Source organism: Tachysurus fulvidraco, chromosome 10, assembly GCF_022655615.1.
Source record: "Tachysurus fulvidraco isolate hzauxx_2018 chromosome 10, HZAU_PFXX_2.0, whole genome shotgun sequence".
NCBI lineage: Eukaryota > Metazoa > Chordata > Actinopteri > Siluriformes > Bagridae > Tachysurus > Tachysurus fulvidraco.
This window is the reverse complement of record NC_062527.1, coordinates 13,627,377-13,644,310: the sequence shown is the minus strand read 5'-3', so window position 1 is coordinate 13,644,310 and position 16,934 is coordinate 13,627,377. Positions and strand designations below refer to the sequence as shown.

The window sequence follows — 16,934 nt, the reverse complement described above, 5'->3', positions numbered from 1 at the left end:
GATGCGTATAAATACTGCTGTATTTTATACACGAACACCAAAGCTTATCATATTATAGTGGGGTTTTATATTAATAGAATGATGGTTTTAGATGGAGCTGCCAGGTAAGAGGTCAAGAGGAAAGCCAAAGAACATGAAGTTAATTGGTGCGAGAGTAAAAGATGCTGAGGATAGAAATAGGTGGAAACTGATGATTCTTTGTGGCGACCCCTAAGGGGAAAAGTCGAAAGTAGAAGAAGATTAAGGGCAACACTTTCTTTGTACATCAGTTCTATCTCTCTAATAGCACATGCATTAACAAATCTATTTCCCCAAATGTTTGAAGTCTGTAAAATGATTGATCGGATTTTTTTTGCCGAAAATAAACCTCACACAAGGATCCTGACAGGGTTACGCCAAATCAGCGCTTGACTACATTTCCCATCAGCTCCTGTATGTCACATGACCCGGTCACTCGTCTTACTAGCACCTACAGCTGTTCTGTGTTGACCCAAATCAGCATCCCTACTTATGTTCTAGTTCCTTTTGGCCTCATTGTCATGCTATATGATGTTGTGTCTTGTTTGTCCCTGCTCACGGTCTGTAAGCTTTGCTGTTTTGGTTTCTATTCACCATGTTGTTCTTCTTTTTACACCTTACACCAATAAAGGTCTGTACCTGCATCCATCAATACCTGACAGATCCATTGCAGGTAAAAACAGCACGTGTTACAAACAGAAATCTATATTCCAATGTTTAAAATCTTCACCGTAAAACAGTATCAGATTCTATCGTTACAAGAATCACAATTTTTAACCTGGTATTCTTTTGTTACCTGGTCAACTTAATAACACTATAAAAAAAGATTCAATTTTTGATTGAAATTTTCAGGAAAAAAAATGTATTCTATTTATCATTCCACCCCGACATTACACGAACAACAAAAACCAATAGTGGATTTATGAATTTTTTTTTTTCATTATTTCATAAATTTATCACATTTTGTGTCGTTTGACAGTCTCTCACACCTACCTCACACATGCTGTGTGCAAACAAAATCTGTGTTCTTGTTTTGTTTACTGGCAAAGACCAACATTAAGTCAAGCCAATCAGGATATAACTGGCATACATGTTATACATTCATTTATTTATTTAAAACTCATTTAACCTTCTGAACACTGCCATTTCTCATTCTTGCAATGACATAACTAACTTTTCAAATAATTTCACTGCAGACATTGAACTGTAATTAATAGTCATGTAATTAATAGTCAACTGTAATTAATAATTCATGTTTGAGCTGGGAATTTTAAAGACTGGTTCTGTATCTGATGGCCATATTTCTCAAAGGATTTATTATAAGAGTTACTATACTCTGATATATCTGGTCAGATATTTTATACACTAATGACCATCTACAATGAGCCTTATACATAGTGCAGTATTTTATTAGTACTAGAAGTTGTAGATAATTTTTCCCTAGAAAATAAGGTTATTGAGAATACAGAGACGTTTACAATTCAAATATAAACTCTTTTTATGAGTTTCATGAACCGAGTAGGTTTTGAAAAGCACACGTCATGCATGAAGTGGGCAATGATCATCATGTTGTATGCAGGTCTGAACTATTTTATCCGAAGTGATACATACTTTATTACATAATTTGTTCAACAATATGTTTTTAAAGGCATAAAAATGTAAAGTTGATGTCTCTACAATAACAGACTGGTGTGCAACTACAAAGAGATCATTTAAGAAAGTTATGCAAATGAATGAGTCTGTCACTTGGAAAATCCAGAATTTAGCTGATCATCATACAGTAAGTGCTTCCCATTTTCACAGTTGCAAACACGACAGCTTTCCTCTTTCATGAGGGAAGTAGAGCATCACGACAGCTTGGTCTCCATGTGGACTATTAAAAACGCGACACACACGACTCCTGGAAATCCTGTAGCATCCAACCAATCAGACGACAACTTCAAAACTCCTTCGACTTCAAGTGTTTCCTCATTTGTGTGCCATATTCATCAGACGTTCAGCCAACATTTTGTGAACGAGGTTACCTGTGATGTATCAGTTCATTAGTGTCACGCTATGTAAGTTCAGGTTTTTCACCGTCTTTCTCTTTAAACTGCTACGTGGTCTCTGCCTTGTCTCTTTGGCAATAGTCTTGCCAGTCCTAGTGTTAGTTTTGTTGTCATCATGTGTTACGGTTTGTTTTGTTAATTTTTGCACATTCTAATAAATATATTCTTCACTCGCATCCACCTTTGTCTCACTGCTCATGATGAAGTGTGGTGAGGAAACGTCCGATGTAGCCGTGACGACATTGTGGTGTGCTGTGGCTGATGGGTGCTTTAGTCCAGTGCCATGCTATTTATTTATTACTGAGTAAATAGCATCATGAGGTGCTGTTTGCTGCTTTTGTTGTGTATTGATTAATAGTTCATCATCACAATGTTGATAACAAGAAAGACAAAAAAAAAAAAGTATTGTAGTCAAGGTTTGTGGAATTTATGGGCAAGGTATTTGAATATATAGTTTATTTCAGAATGTCTATAGATGCATATCCATTTAAATGTCTTTTTTTTGTGTTCATTCCTTGCTTGTATTCTGAGAGTTCCTGCCTCTGATGGCTCAAGGAAGGAACAAAACGATGGAATGCAAGGACACAGGAACTGAGGACAAACAAATGTGCAGAATACGATGTCCTTGATCATTAAACTGTCATTTTAGCTGCATTGTCTCTCGCTGCACATTCATAAGAACAACTTATTTGGTTCACCATATAATTTTCTTTTCTTTTTTTTAGTATCAGCTTTATCCTGGCCAGGGAACGCTAATTGTAAGTCAGGAATACATCCTCTGTGGAATCAGAGCATGCCACACACACACACACACACACACACACACACACACAAACACATACACTCTAGAGGATAAACTTTTATGAGGAGGTGAAGAATAGATAGCATACTGTAGGTGTGTGTCTCATGCTGCAGTGTAAAGCTTCCACGGGAAAGCAGTTGTGTATCCTCACTCTCAAATCATCCTATTTTCTCACTCATTGATTCTTTCAAGCACAGTAAACAAAACTGATAGATCCTTGATCAATTTTAGATCAATTGCTAAGAGGATCAAGGAGTCGAGGAAGTGTCAATTAGAACCACCCTGAGACTCAAGGGTACCTTTTAAACACTAAACACTAAAAAAAATGAACAAGAGAAGAGGACTGGAAATGATCAATAAACCACGATTTTTACAGAGATTAAAAAAGAACACTGTTACCTCTGAAAACTTTAGAAATAGCACATTAGATAGGACATACGTACATACACATCGCTGTGGGACACCTTTGTTTAAAAAAAAAATCAGATGAATCATTTTGCCCTCATACACCGAGACATCGTTCATAAATTATTCTGCAACCAAAAGAGGAATCAACATCAATAACTAACAGTCTATTTAACAGCAGGGAATGATCAGTGTTGTCTCTGAATTCTAATGCTAAATGCCACCTCAGGAGTTCCTAGTTCTGTGCTGGCATCCGCTAAATGACAAGAGGACTTCGAAGCAAGGTGGACTTACCATTGATCATACCAAATCTCCGTATATCGTCATAGGTTTTCATCTCTTCGGGAGGACACTGTGCCACGCACAGTGCCATTGATTTAATCTTCCGTTGAATTATGTCTAAGTTGCATGGGTCCAGGAAGAACACATATCTGTAAAACATCAGAGCAAATACAAACTTATTATCACAATAAAAAAATGTAAGAGTATCAGATATTCAAACCTGATAAAATGCATAGATCAACGAGCTATTCAAAGTGTTCATCTAATGAACGAGCCAGATATCACATCAGGCCATCGAATACAGCCTTCACTATTGTGCGATAAAAATCGACAGCAGGCAGCACATATTTTCATCCCAGGAGTGCTGGCTCATGCCAGGTTTTTTTTTTGGCAGTGAGGTAAAGCGATGGCTTGTTTCTACCCATAGTCAAAAGCTCCATCGTGACCATGGCCTTGCCTTAGTCTTTCATAAGTGGGGGAGTGTGCACGGTGCCCACATGGAGCCATGAGGCCCATTGTCCTCCATACAGAGCAACAAAAGCAGCCTGTCAGATGCAGAAGACACACACAACAGTCAAGAGGAGAAATCCAGAAAAAGTCAGAAATCTTTGAGGCTAAAACAGGGCTGTCAACACTGCTGGAACCAACAGGTCTGATATACAGTATATATACGGTTGAGCCGTGATGTGGTACACAACCTACATCGCATCCACTCAAACATATCTGAATGCCTGGTAGATATGTGCCATATATAACTGATAAATGTTAGATCTACAGTCAAGCGGATGCATCAGATATCAAATGGTCATATCAGAAAGCCATTTATGACAGAGAAAATGAAGCCAAAAGGTTTTGATTGGGGATGAAGTACTGAGGATTCTGGTATCATTAGAAAACACCAAATAAAGTAAGTTTCGAAATGAAACAGGAAAGCTGTTAAGAGGAAAAGTATTTAAACTAAAATAATTTAAAAAATGTACATTTTTCTTTCTTATGTTCTGTTAAATAACAATACATAAGACTTTTACTATAGCATTTACTATAAAAGTCACTGTAAATGAAGTGTTAAGAAACAATTAAATATTTCCTTGCAGCAGAATCTATCATCCAAGCTGCTGTAACAGGAAATGAATCAACATTGTTTGACTGATCACATTCTAGAATGAATATAACACACTTCTTTTTGCTGTGTTCAAGGTAAAATGGCAGGCTACATGTGTGTGTATGTGTGTGTGCATGTGTGTGTGTGTGTGTGTGTTTATGTGTGTAAGAGAGAGAGAGAGATGGATGCTGGTGACTGATTATCACAGCAGTTATGTAGGTGAGAACAGAAACTGACTTCCACAACATTAAATGAAACTATTAACTGTTAAAAGGCTTGATGTATCATTCATTAATAAATGCAAAAAAAGAACATAATGCACTTCAAAGTGTTGTGGGGTGCCACTTATATTTCCCACCCCAAGATGAATTGTACTAAATCTGTCACACACACCAGTAAGGCACAATACAGGCAAAATGCAGGATGACCCAAAGGAATCCATTCAAATGTAATTAGTTAATTCATTGTTCCAGTCACGGTTGTCTCTAGGTCTTTTGTGTATAAGTATGTTTTACTGAGTTTTACAATTTGGGCTCTATCTCATGTTGGTTTGCTGGAGACAAAGCAATGACAATAAGAGCAAAAATCCAGAATGCCAGCTTCAATTCAAGTGCTATGTGCATCCATATTGCTGAGAGAATTATCATTATTTCTATACATATTTGTCCAATTAGCTGGGACCATAATGCATCTAGGCAGGTTTCAAAGCCCATGAATGTTCATGCCTGGGCAAGTCAGTCAAATCTAATGTGTCATAATCATCATCATCATCATCATCATCAGGAAAAACTCCCAGCATCCAACATGATAACTATGAGTCACAGATTTCAGGAAATTATTCACTGCAGTGGATTTAGAGCAAATGTAAGCAGTAATCATTGATGATCACTGTATTTATGAGCATGCTAATTTATTTGATGACTTAGAAGTCTATATAAACTGTCCAATATATAATATGTGATAATATATATGTTTTGTACAGTAAAGCCACAAATCAAATGAACAAATCTGTCTACAACTCAATACAGTACATTATAGCACCAGCATAACAATAAAACCTGTAGTAAATGTAATGTCATTAATATAGAAGTCAAATAATACAGGCCCTAATTAGTCCCCTGAGGGACACTGCTAGGAAATAGTGAATTTCAAAGTTAATAAATTATTTCTGCATTCACTGCATTTGCAGTTATTATTCACAACAGGACTAATGTCACTGTACAAGTATTTATACACAGTGTTTAATATGAGTACTGTGTGTACTTTTTCATGATTATAGTAATTAATAACAAAAAATCAAGCAAACAACGAGAATGCAATGAACAAGAGTACAGATATCATAGAAAGTCATTACACAAGTCTCTTCAGTTTAAAAGAAGAATCCTGTGCTTGCATTTTGCCAATTCAAATAGATTTCCACATAGAAAGCACAAAAACTGCAAAAAAAAGAAAAAAGAAATCTGTAAAGACTAAAATTGATAGTGGAAAAAGTATTCTGACACTATATGTAAGGCTACAGGAAAAAAGCTACAGAGATACAGCAGAGAGAAAAATACATAACAGAACATATGGCAGACACCTTTATCTCATTTATACAATTTCTTATTTAAGGGCATTGCTCAGGGATCCTGGAGTGGCAGCTTTGGTGTCTTGGGATCCAAACTCAGTAGTCCCACACTTTAACCACCGAGCTAACACTGTACCATAAACAGCCCTATCGGTGCTTTGATAATATGGAGTAGGACAGGTGTGTCACACACAAGATAGTACAATGCTTTCACACTAACGATAAGGAAGGTAAGCAGCTGTCACCTGAACAGAGTTGCAGAACAACCTGAAAGCAACAGGATCAACAACAACAAACAAGCACTCCTCTAAAAACTCCTCTAAAAACAAAGCACAGAGATGTCTATCTAACGGGAGAACTTAATCTCATCTACAAAGAAGAGGAATCTAACTTTCAACAAGATAATGACCCCAAGTACAATACCAAAATAACACAAGGAGGTTCTGCAGAACGTCTATTCTAGCTAATCTCTGGACCCTTATAATATTGGAAAATTAAAGACAAATTTGCAAGATGACTGTTCCAAAATTAAATCACAATGCTGCAAAAACCTAATTACTTATACTCATTTCACATAAACCTAATTAGTATAGGTGTAATTTGCAGCGTCGGAATCCTTTTGCCTATTTTATTTCCACATTCATGTCATTTCTTAAAAACACATCTTTGTTTATGCTTATAAAACATACATATTTCTTTATATAGCTTCATAATAACGACAACTGAATACTTATTTCACCTCAGTGCATGCATCATAAATTAAACAAGTAACATACAATACCAAATACATGGAAATATTAAGAACTTAGGCAGTGACTGGTAATATAAAAAGCACTAAACTAGCCAGGAGCTATAATCTTTACATAACTCCCACAGGAAGCCCCTCATAACATGCAAAGCCACATATTGTCAAAGCTTTCACTACTGCAAGTTATTTCCTGTTCTCTTAGTTTTAGGTGTTTGCAATTCTTCCACTCAAATGTTACACAGTGTGCCAGCATTTTAAAGGAAATCATAGAAATTCAATTCGAGTCAATCAGACAATCTTGAAAAGCCGACTTAGCTCAGTGAGGCATTTACCTTTTCATATGGTTTATTGGCATGATCTCCAAGAAAGCCAGTAAATATGTGTCACCTCCTGACAATTTTATCAGCTTGTTAATCCAGTCATTTCAAACACACAGCATCTGAGACATCATCTTCGAAATGAAATGGAAAACAAACACACAGAGCACTGCAAGATTCTTCAGCAGTGGATTGATTAAAGCAAAAAAACAAAGGACACATAAATCTTAATATAAAGGTTGAATCTCCCGTGTGTGTCACTTTGTATGATGCGGCGATAAGAGCAAGCAAAGACTACTTATGCTTAATAAATGATAAATGTATCAAACCTTTTTATTGCATGCATCATACATCATGCATGCAGATTAAAATGTTGATAAAAGGCAAACAATACAAAATCTGGAGCCAACATCAAAAAAAACAAAAAACAGACAGACGATTAAAAACCATAAACAGTAAACAGACCAAAATCCAAAGAGTGCGAAAAACACTAACAAACCTAAAATATTAACCAGAACATGAGATATAAAAGCTTAGCATTGTTGATAGTAAATAAAACAAGGTTGAACCATAGGTCTAAATTAAAGTTTTAATAAAAATGTAAAGTGTATGATAAGAATCCTGGTGAACTTGAAAGGATATGCTTTGATAAGACAGGTAAAGTGGATGTGGTTGTGAGCAGGGAATTCGGGGAAAGCATGGTTCGCATGGGGACGTCTTTACATTATTTTCACATTATCAGTACACACGAGTGAAAGCTCGATTACTGCATGAACTTGTGTCCACCAAGCCATACTTGTGAAGTGCTAACAAAGAGAAAAGCACACTTTATTCCAAACACAGAGAGGGGAAATTAATTTGACATGAATGCAAATGAATGAGGATTAAAAAAAACTTTACTGTAGTCCATTAAGCACAGTGCAGGTTGTGGTTCTGGCCCCCTTTAGGGCCTTTCTGAATTATTAAAGGCTCTGCATGGTTTTAGCAGGCCTCTGTAGTCTGAAGGTGAAGTCACAGCTGCCTGACATATGCACTGATGTGATAATCGAAGGGCACAGAATTGTTCACAGAATCTGCAAGGACGCATGAGGAAGCATAAAAAGCGCAGACTTACTTTCTGTCTCGGTGGTCCAAGCCGCTGAGCTTGACCCCTTCTATGGCCTCATTCCTCTGGCCACAAGTGTTACCGTAGCTGTCATATCCAAAGACCAGGCGTGCTGCACCACCTGTCACTATGGTGTAGCCACAGATAGCACCCTAAAAAACAAGCAAACAACAGTAAGCATTCATGTCACATTAAACAGATTATAGGAAATATATATTTCTCATTCCAGCTGTTTGGATTCAAAATTATGTTCAATATTACGTTCTATAATCATTATAGTCTATGACATCATATTTTTTATGACAGAGTTTGTGTCCTTCGCTTTCAGTCTGTGATATAATGCAGAGCAATATTGGACATAGCAGTGTCACAAATCCATTTTGGCTTTGTTTGATTTTATTTTGGTTGTATGTAATCATGTAATAGTCTTCTGTCACCACTTTATCAGGGACAAACCTGAATATCCACAGCATCTAACCAGCATAAGACACCAGTCCATCACAGGGCATCAGAGGGGCAATTTAGCATAGCCAATATACCTACTGCCAAGTTTTTGAGAGGTAAGAGGAATCCAGAGACCCCAGAGAAAATTCACAAAGAAGACAAGAGAAAAATATGCGTTATTAATGCCAACACTAAATCAAACCTAGTGAGCCTAAAAAACTGTCTGTGTTCTAGACTGTAAAACAAAAGAGAAAACAAAGATATAGACCTCTATCCTACATCAATTCAGAAATCTCTCCCTCTTACTCTGTCAGGCATGTCATGTGCATGTGATTTTAGGGTTTGGCTCTGGAAGAGGGAACAATGAAGTGAGGGGTTGTATTTATTCGAATTAGGAGTTTCAAAACAGCTAACTTCAGCTAAATTCCAAAAATCAATTACTTTCCTCAATCTCAGGGTTTTGTCAATTATTGGGCTGCAATCTGGAAAAAAAAAACTTGGCAAAGTATTTCATTTGACTGAACCAAGCACTTGGGAAAATACTGCAGCAAAACCATCAATTCTGTAGAAAAATGGCTGCAAGTGGTTTATGCAATCATTTGCATTTCCATAAATGACTCTCAGAAAGGAAAAAGATTCACAAACAGTGTTACCCTCTCTGGACTGATTAGCAAAATAACAACATGGTTTGTTCAATAACAAAACAATCACAAAACAATTGACGAATAAGGTTTATTCTTCCAATGTCAATTCAAACAGATCTGTTCAATATGTCTTACTTAGTGCCATAAACTAACTGCAAATTTTTAAACATTAAATGGTGACTGTTGTTGCCATTCAGTCACATGCCTAAAGATCCCTTTAAATAGCTTGCACAACTGTAAGCATGCAAATTAACATAGCCATTTTCCAAACATCCTTGATATAAGGATACCTGCTAACATATATGCATTTGTAACTTTTACAAATTACTCTTGGGTTCAAGTTAAAATACAATCAATATTATACCCAACGTTTATGACATATAATAATAGCCTTCCAAAGAGTACATCAGCATGAGTCTTTAGTCTGTTATTATCTAAAATCCTGAATAAGTACAGTAGCTCACCATTCCCCCACAGAAGAGCATAAATAGAAGGAACCATGGGAGATCTGTGCAGCATCGGTCCTCCAAGGGTTTCCATTCTCTTTTCACCCTCTGAAATGCACAAATGCAATGTCATCCCAGTCAACAGCACTGCATTAAAATAACACTGTACATTAGCTGAGTAAAAGAGTACTGCTTGCTTCAATGTCCTACATAAGCCAAGAGCATGAAGGTAGTCAAGCATTCAATAGCATCGTCAAATGTATCAGAGAGACAGCACTCATAAATTATTTGAAATTGAAGCGACAGCAAATCCCTGGACTCGTATTTGTCGTTAGAATCATTTCGGAACCACATTTTCTCCTCATGGGCTGTAAAACGGATGATGATGGTAAGTCGGGCTGCATGGATATTTCGCGCATCAGTACACTGAGGGTTGCGCTCTAACACACAACACACTGAGATTCAGAAGGCAAAATGACCAACACTCAAAGAGTCCAGTGCATCATGCTTCGCTATGTGAGGAACAACGGGACATCCTAATGGGATTAACCAATGCGCTTTGCAACCTATTAAACAACAACGAACCGTGAAGTCCGCGGCCGCAAAGAAACACACAACACAGAACACCAAATCACAACACCACAACAAAGAACACCAAATGACAACACAACACAACACACAAGCTACAGCACTGATTTCTGTGTCTTGCTCGACAGAGGGCCAGTGTAGGCGGAGGATGGCACGCTTTCTTTACCTCTGCGCTACCGCAGCATCCCATTGCAGGTTTGAGTCGCACAGACCTCAACGCTTCAGCGCAAGAAAACAACAATAAGCCCAACTTGCAGGAAGTCGACGAAGTGTGTTTGACCCCGCATTAACCGCCTGCCGCGCACTAACACGACGCATCCATCAGACGGGGCGCGCAAACGCGTTTCCCCGTGACCGCAGCAAACTAATATCGCCTCTTCTGCCTCCAGGTAAAGAAGGATTAATACTTCAGGATTAATAGAGCTGCACTTCCGGCTGGACTGAGCAGATGTAGCCGGAACAGAAACGCATCGTCCACTCACGCTGCGAGCTGGCCAAAGATGCGGAAGCAAGGAATGATGGGACGCATGACGAGAGCGCCAATTTTAAACTCTCTGCGAATGTGCAAGCCTGTGCTTTTTCCCCTATACGGTTTTTTTAATTATTATTATTATTATTATTATTATTAGTATTATTATTATTATTATTATTATTATTATTATGTAATTGTATTATTTAATATTATGCATATATTAGCATTTATTGTATACGTATTAAAACACAGGGTAAAAATTAATAATAATAATAATAATAATAATAATAATAATAATAATAATAATAATAATAATAAAGGCATTTGCCAGCTTTTAACCAGAACTATTGAAAGAAAAACAATAAAATGAATGCATATTCTTATTTTTTCTTAAGAGAATAAATTACATAACCCTTCTAAAATACGGTCAATAATTTTCAAATTCTAAATAGTACTAAATGCATTTAACTTTATACAGTGTAATTAATTTAGTGTTGCTCACCTGGATATAAAATTAAGAAAAAAACAGCAGAAGAATATCAATAATATCAGTCAGCACTATTCTAATCGATATTGTAGCCACGCCCACTCCGGAAGTTCATTAAAAAGCTAATAAGCACCACGGTTTTGTGGCGTCGTCTGATAGAAGATGGAACTATGGGTTGCGTTTAAAATCATGAAAAACTCAAATAAACAGAACATCGCCATTCAGCTTATCTGTTGCTTCAGCGTGACAGATTGTGGATGGATAGTTTATTGTGAATAGAGCTAAGAAATCAATAGAGCTCATATATCAATACACTCCAAATTGCACTTTGTCTTTACGCACGCATCTGGCATCTTGTCTACAAATGGACATGTTCTTTAACCATTTTTAAGTAAAACCTTGTTAATTAAGTAGGTTACACCAAGTAAACTATTCAGGTATTCACTTCAGTCAACGCCTTGACTGTAGGCTATTTAGCGCGAGACTCTGTCCTGAATTTTAACCCCCATAAATGGTCGAACCATTATTGTGACTTATCTGTATGTTTGTCAATCATCGAAAGAGTAAATCCACCTTTCTGAAGATGGACCTTTGCTGATAGGAGCTTGATGCTGATCGTCTCTGCTCGCTCATCTTCCCCCGTGTGAAGCAGCATTACGAGCTGACTCCGGCAATGGCACCGACACCGAGCTGCCAAGGCGCGATGGAGAAGGGAGCCATTGTTCTATTGTTCACTGTTGTACCAGGGAGAGGGTGGGCATTGGTGTGTGTGTGTGTGTGTGTGTGTGTGTGTGTGTGTGTGTGTGTGTGTGTGTGTGTGTGTGTGTGTGTGTGTGGGCGTCAAGAAAGGGGGAGAGAGAAACAAGGAGGGAGGAAGACACAGGTGGATGAATCGATATCCCACCCAGTCACTATACTGTAAACAACTGTAGTAAACTGGTTGGGGATCAACGTCCAAGTTGTTCTTATTACTCCGTCCACTAGAGGGCGGTCACGTGTTGTAGATAAAACACTAAATCTCGGCCCTGTAAGAGGTGCACAATGGTATGATTTCATCAATCTGATGTCATCGTCAAACAACCTGACAATTAAAAAATAATACAATAAATAGAGTGTATATCAAATTATCGTGAGTGAATTATTATCGTATTTCCTGAGCATTTTCTTCCTAAATAAGATTTAAATGAGAAATTCCGAGATGAAATCCAGGATAAAATCTACAAATATTTGGAAATAAAACTTACTGTGTTTAAACATATACACTGGAAAACAAAATAGATATGTATGAACACTTTGGCGCCCCCCCCCCACACACACACACACAAAAACATCTGTCTTGCCTTTTTAATGCTTGTAGATCTGTTATCTGGATTCTCAACATGCCTTTGAGTAAACATGCAATTATCATGAGCTTTTGATTCATGAATGAAAAGGTCTAATGCTTCTAGTTTCCTTTTGTGTTGATCTGAGAAGAGTATTACATGTTCTCATGTACTGATTGCTTAATAGATATAGAATAAAGGTAAAGAGGATGTTTTGTTTTTTATCTCTGCATGACAGGACACCTACAACTACAGATTTAAGATGTAAATTCAGACCATTTGTTTGCCTCCTTTTATGTATTTCCTCTGTTGTAATGTGAACTTTTACTCCCAATCAGTTGAGTCAACAGAAACACATGATTTGTTTTTTTTTTTTAAGTCAGCAGTATTTTGTTTATCTGTATCTTGGTATTATATGAACTGTACGGCCAAAAGTATATAAACACCTTGGTGAAACATACATATATTCTATTTGTACATGCCATTCTAAACCTATGGAGATGATATGTATTTGATCTAATACTACCTCTACTATTAAAATCACTCATTTGGGATGGATTTCCTTATGATTTTGCTGCTTGGCTGTGTGAGGTTGCTCATTCAACCAAAAGTGCTGTCATGGGACATTGCTTTGTGTACAGGGGTATTATAATGCTGGAACAGGTTTGGAGCCATTAGTTCAATTGAATTGGAATTCTAATGCTACAAAATCATTATAGACAACTTATGCTTTCAACTCTGTGGAAACAGTTTGGCCACATATGTATGTGATGGTAAATTAATAATAACCTTTTGGCACAATAGCACCATATAGAACAACCCTTGTAGGAGTATGTTCAATTGTGCATATCTCAATATTGTTGTTGTGTATTGTACTCTGAAAGCCTTCTTTATAAACAGACAGGTTTCTCTTTTTTTCAGTCTGAGCCTTTCTGTAACAGCCTGCTGGATTCTGTAAGCTCGGGACACTTTGTCCCATAGGACAAGCCTAGCTCAGTCAGCCATAAAGAATAATGCACTTGGGAAACATGATATCACCAGTGCACTCCACACCTTTCAAAAGGCTTACACACATTACATGCCTTTATTTAAAAATAAATACTTTAGAAATATTATTGGTTAGTATGTGGGGAAATTAGCAACAGTAGAGGAAGTAGCAGTTTGTGTCTGAACAGATTTTTTGCAGCTACATATGCATTAACAAGACTGGTCACAAACCAGTCATCCTTTTATCTGCCCTTACAACACAATTGAAAATGAAACTGAGATTTAGACTGTGGCTGAAATGGTGACATACCCCCTATTCCTTATAAAGTTCAAAAGTATAGGTGTGGAACAGTACTAAAAGTATAAGTCATTTGTTCTGTAGACAGAAAACATGTGTTCCCTGTTGAAGGTACTGATAGTTTGAACTAAACTCTTTCAATTGATTTGACCATTTTGAAATTAGCCCATATCCGGTTCTCTGATTATGGAGAAGAAATCCTTCGTGTTCGTATTGGTCTAGCTATCAGGATAATTTTATGTTTACAAAAACACACACATAATATATGACTTTTCTGGGAAAAAACAGCACAAGCCTGTGCTTGGCCGAGCTTTCGCTCTTTCCGTTATTTCATCAGTCTGTGATTTTATCAACAGTAATGCCAGGCGGAGACTCATCACTTCCTCGAACATGCTGTACTCCAGCATCTGGACCAGCACGTGGGGCCGTAACGTCACATGACCTTTCCTCCAGATTAGGAGCGCAAGAGGTTACCTGTGGTCAGTCTATGCATAAATCTCCCTCAGCAGATTTACGTACAACTGATATAACATGTATAAACACCCCTTTTAAAATTGCACGTTTTTGTCTGACCTCATTTTGACCCCAAAGAAAAACAGTGTCATGAATTAGATTACAAGTGAATGTGCAGTGACTACACAGGCCATGTTTTTAGCTTTAGTCATGTTAATTATTACTGACATGGTGCTGTCAAATAAGTCATGTTGTGCTCCAAATGAAAACAATATGGCCAATATTTCCAAGCGTGTAAGGAATTTTAAGTGTTTGAGAGGTAACATGTTCCACAATGTTTGACTCGTCTAAGGTGACCTTTGGCTGCTTTGATGCTATCAATAGCCTGTGATTAAGCTTAGTACTGTGGTTTCACAAATGCATTTCCCATCAGCATGAAGTAGTGAAAACTTGAATCAGAGATGCTGATGGTCAAATAATACCAAAAAATGTTGTTTGTGTTGTTTTCTTTCCAACTTAAGACCCCTACGAGTAAAAAAAAGCACAAAACAAAATAGAATAGGATTTTTTTATTATCATTGTTGAGTACTGAAGTTTATTTATTTTATTTATTCCATTTCATTAAGTGCTTTATCATTGTGAAGGTAATGGAACCCCCCTAAACTCGAACCGAAAGTTCAGCATGTGACATCAAATCAACATGGCTGCTTACAGCCTCAACAGTAAACAAAGTAGCACACATTTTCTTGACTTAAAATGAAATGTATATAACATACATACAAACATACAAACATATTTTCTATATTACAGTTCACTCTTCTGCGGTTGCCTTGTACGTTTACATGTGTAATGACAATAAAGTGTAATCTAATCTAATCTAATCTAAATATATATCACTCATCACAGTACACTGTCTGGATCGTTGCTAATATCAGAGATGGAGGTTTCCAATTCTTTTCACTTTTAAACTTATAATTCTGTAACAATAGATTTTGCTCTATATAATTCATAAATGACTAGCCACATATTGAAATAAAAAAACAAGAGGACGTATTAATAGTGTCCACACAGTGTATTAACAACGTGTGGCTACATTCAAAATAGCATACTATAAAGATTTTTTTTTTTTAAATACAAACAAATGTAAAGAAATATCTACTGGAATAACAAAAGGTCACTAATCACCAGATGTGTACTGATGTGTATTGTCTCATTCCTGCACAACACACAAGCCCCGCCCTCTCTCCCTACCACACACACACACACACACATACGCGTTTTATTGTCCTTATGAGGTCCGTCTATTTACTTACTTATTTATGCAGTTCATTAATGATACTTTTTTATCTACACCCAAACCTAACCTCAGTAACCAACAGGAAATGTTTCGCGTCTGCAAATTAATAAAAACAAATACATTTTCTTGTGGAGACAGGTCAGATGTCCCCATGGTTGAAAACTGTTATATCCTACCCATTCGAGGACATTTATATCCATACTACTACAGTATATAAACACAAGCCCTGACGCGCGCACACGCGCGCCCGTCCTCATTCTTCTTGACCGGAGGTAACCTCTTAGCTGTACTCCCTGTCTGCGGTATAAAGCCGCTAGTGAGCAGAACAGATGCTCTTTGCCAATGTAACACACTCACTTTAACAACACACACCGAGCAGGAGTTACGGAAAGGAAAGAAAGCTTTAAAGGACTTTAGACGGAAACAAAGCGAATGCCCGGACACCAGATCATCAGGTGTGTTTGGGGAAAAAGGTAAAACTTTTCCCTTCATACTCAAATATCAAATAATCTAATCATCTTGTTGTCGATTAGTGGTTCTATAGCTTTGTTATTCAAATGAATTTTTAAATGAAAGTACTTACTGTGCTTCAAAAAGTAAAATCGAGACGTGGCATTGTTTGTATTTTATTGTATGTAAATTGAAAGTGTTTATCCAAGATTTTTGGAGGAGTATGAATTAAACAAAGATGTTTGTCGCTTTTCATTCATTACAGAGTAATAGTGTGATTTTTATTCAGAAAGGAAGAAAAAATCAACAATGCTGTTATTTAATACACCAAGGAATTTATTGAAGCCACAAACCTGTTGAACCAAACTGTACCAGTTTAAATTAAAGTGGAGGTGTGTAAAGGAATATGGACTTTGAAGTTATTTTCCTACTGATTTCTCGACGTCTTTCAAAAAATTTTGCCCCAGATTTAGGGGTATAAATACAGACTAATTTCATCTACATTAGGACGACATATTGCAGAAGTAGGAAACATGTCTGGGACATGTTCCCACTAGTATGAGGGAAGAAGCATGTAAAGAGGTTCATGTAGCTGACACTGGATCACAAGTTTTACTTAAAGTAATACTAAAGCAATACTAAAAACAAAACT

The 16,934-nt window shown here is 37.0% G+C and overlaps 2 protein-coding genes across 4 annotated transcripts in view; one reads left to right on the top strand and one right to left on the bottom strand.

The window, feature by feature from the left end:
- Nucleotides 1-12,316, bottom strand: part of slc44a1b (solute carrier family 44 member 1b) — a 29,898-nt gene extending 17,582 nt beyond the window's left edge. Inside the window, exons 1-4 of one of the 2 annotated variants that reach the window (XM_047819917.1) lie at nt 12,049-12,316; nt 9,947-10,036; nt 8,404-8,546; nt 3,568-3,704 (exon numbers count right to left, since the gene is read on the bottom strand). In XM_047819917.1, coding sequence (XP_047675873.1) covers nt 3,568-3,704; nt 8,404-8,546; nt 9,947-10,036; nt 12,049-12,108 — 430 coding nt within the window. In that variant the 5' untranslated portion in view covers nt 12,109-12,316. Of the gene's footprint in view, nt 1-3,567; nt 3,705-8,403; nt 8,547-9,946; nt 10,037-10,682; nt 10,993-12,048 lie in introns of those variants that run through there. The other variant, XM_027173108.2, reaches the window with a different exon arrangement.
- A 3,816-nt stretch (nt 12,317-16,132) lies between these two features.
- The window catches only part of abca1b (ATP-binding cassette, sub-family A (ABC1), member 1B), a 32,859-nt gene continuing 32,057 nt past the window's right edge, over nt 16,133-16,934 (top strand). The window contains exon 1 of one of the 2 annotated variants that reach the window (XM_027172933.2): nt 16,133-16,305. The gene's annotated coding sequence lies outside the window, so the exon portion shown is untranslated. The remainder of the gene's footprint in view (nt 16,306-16,934) is intronic. The other variant, XM_027172934.2, reaches the window with a different exon arrangement.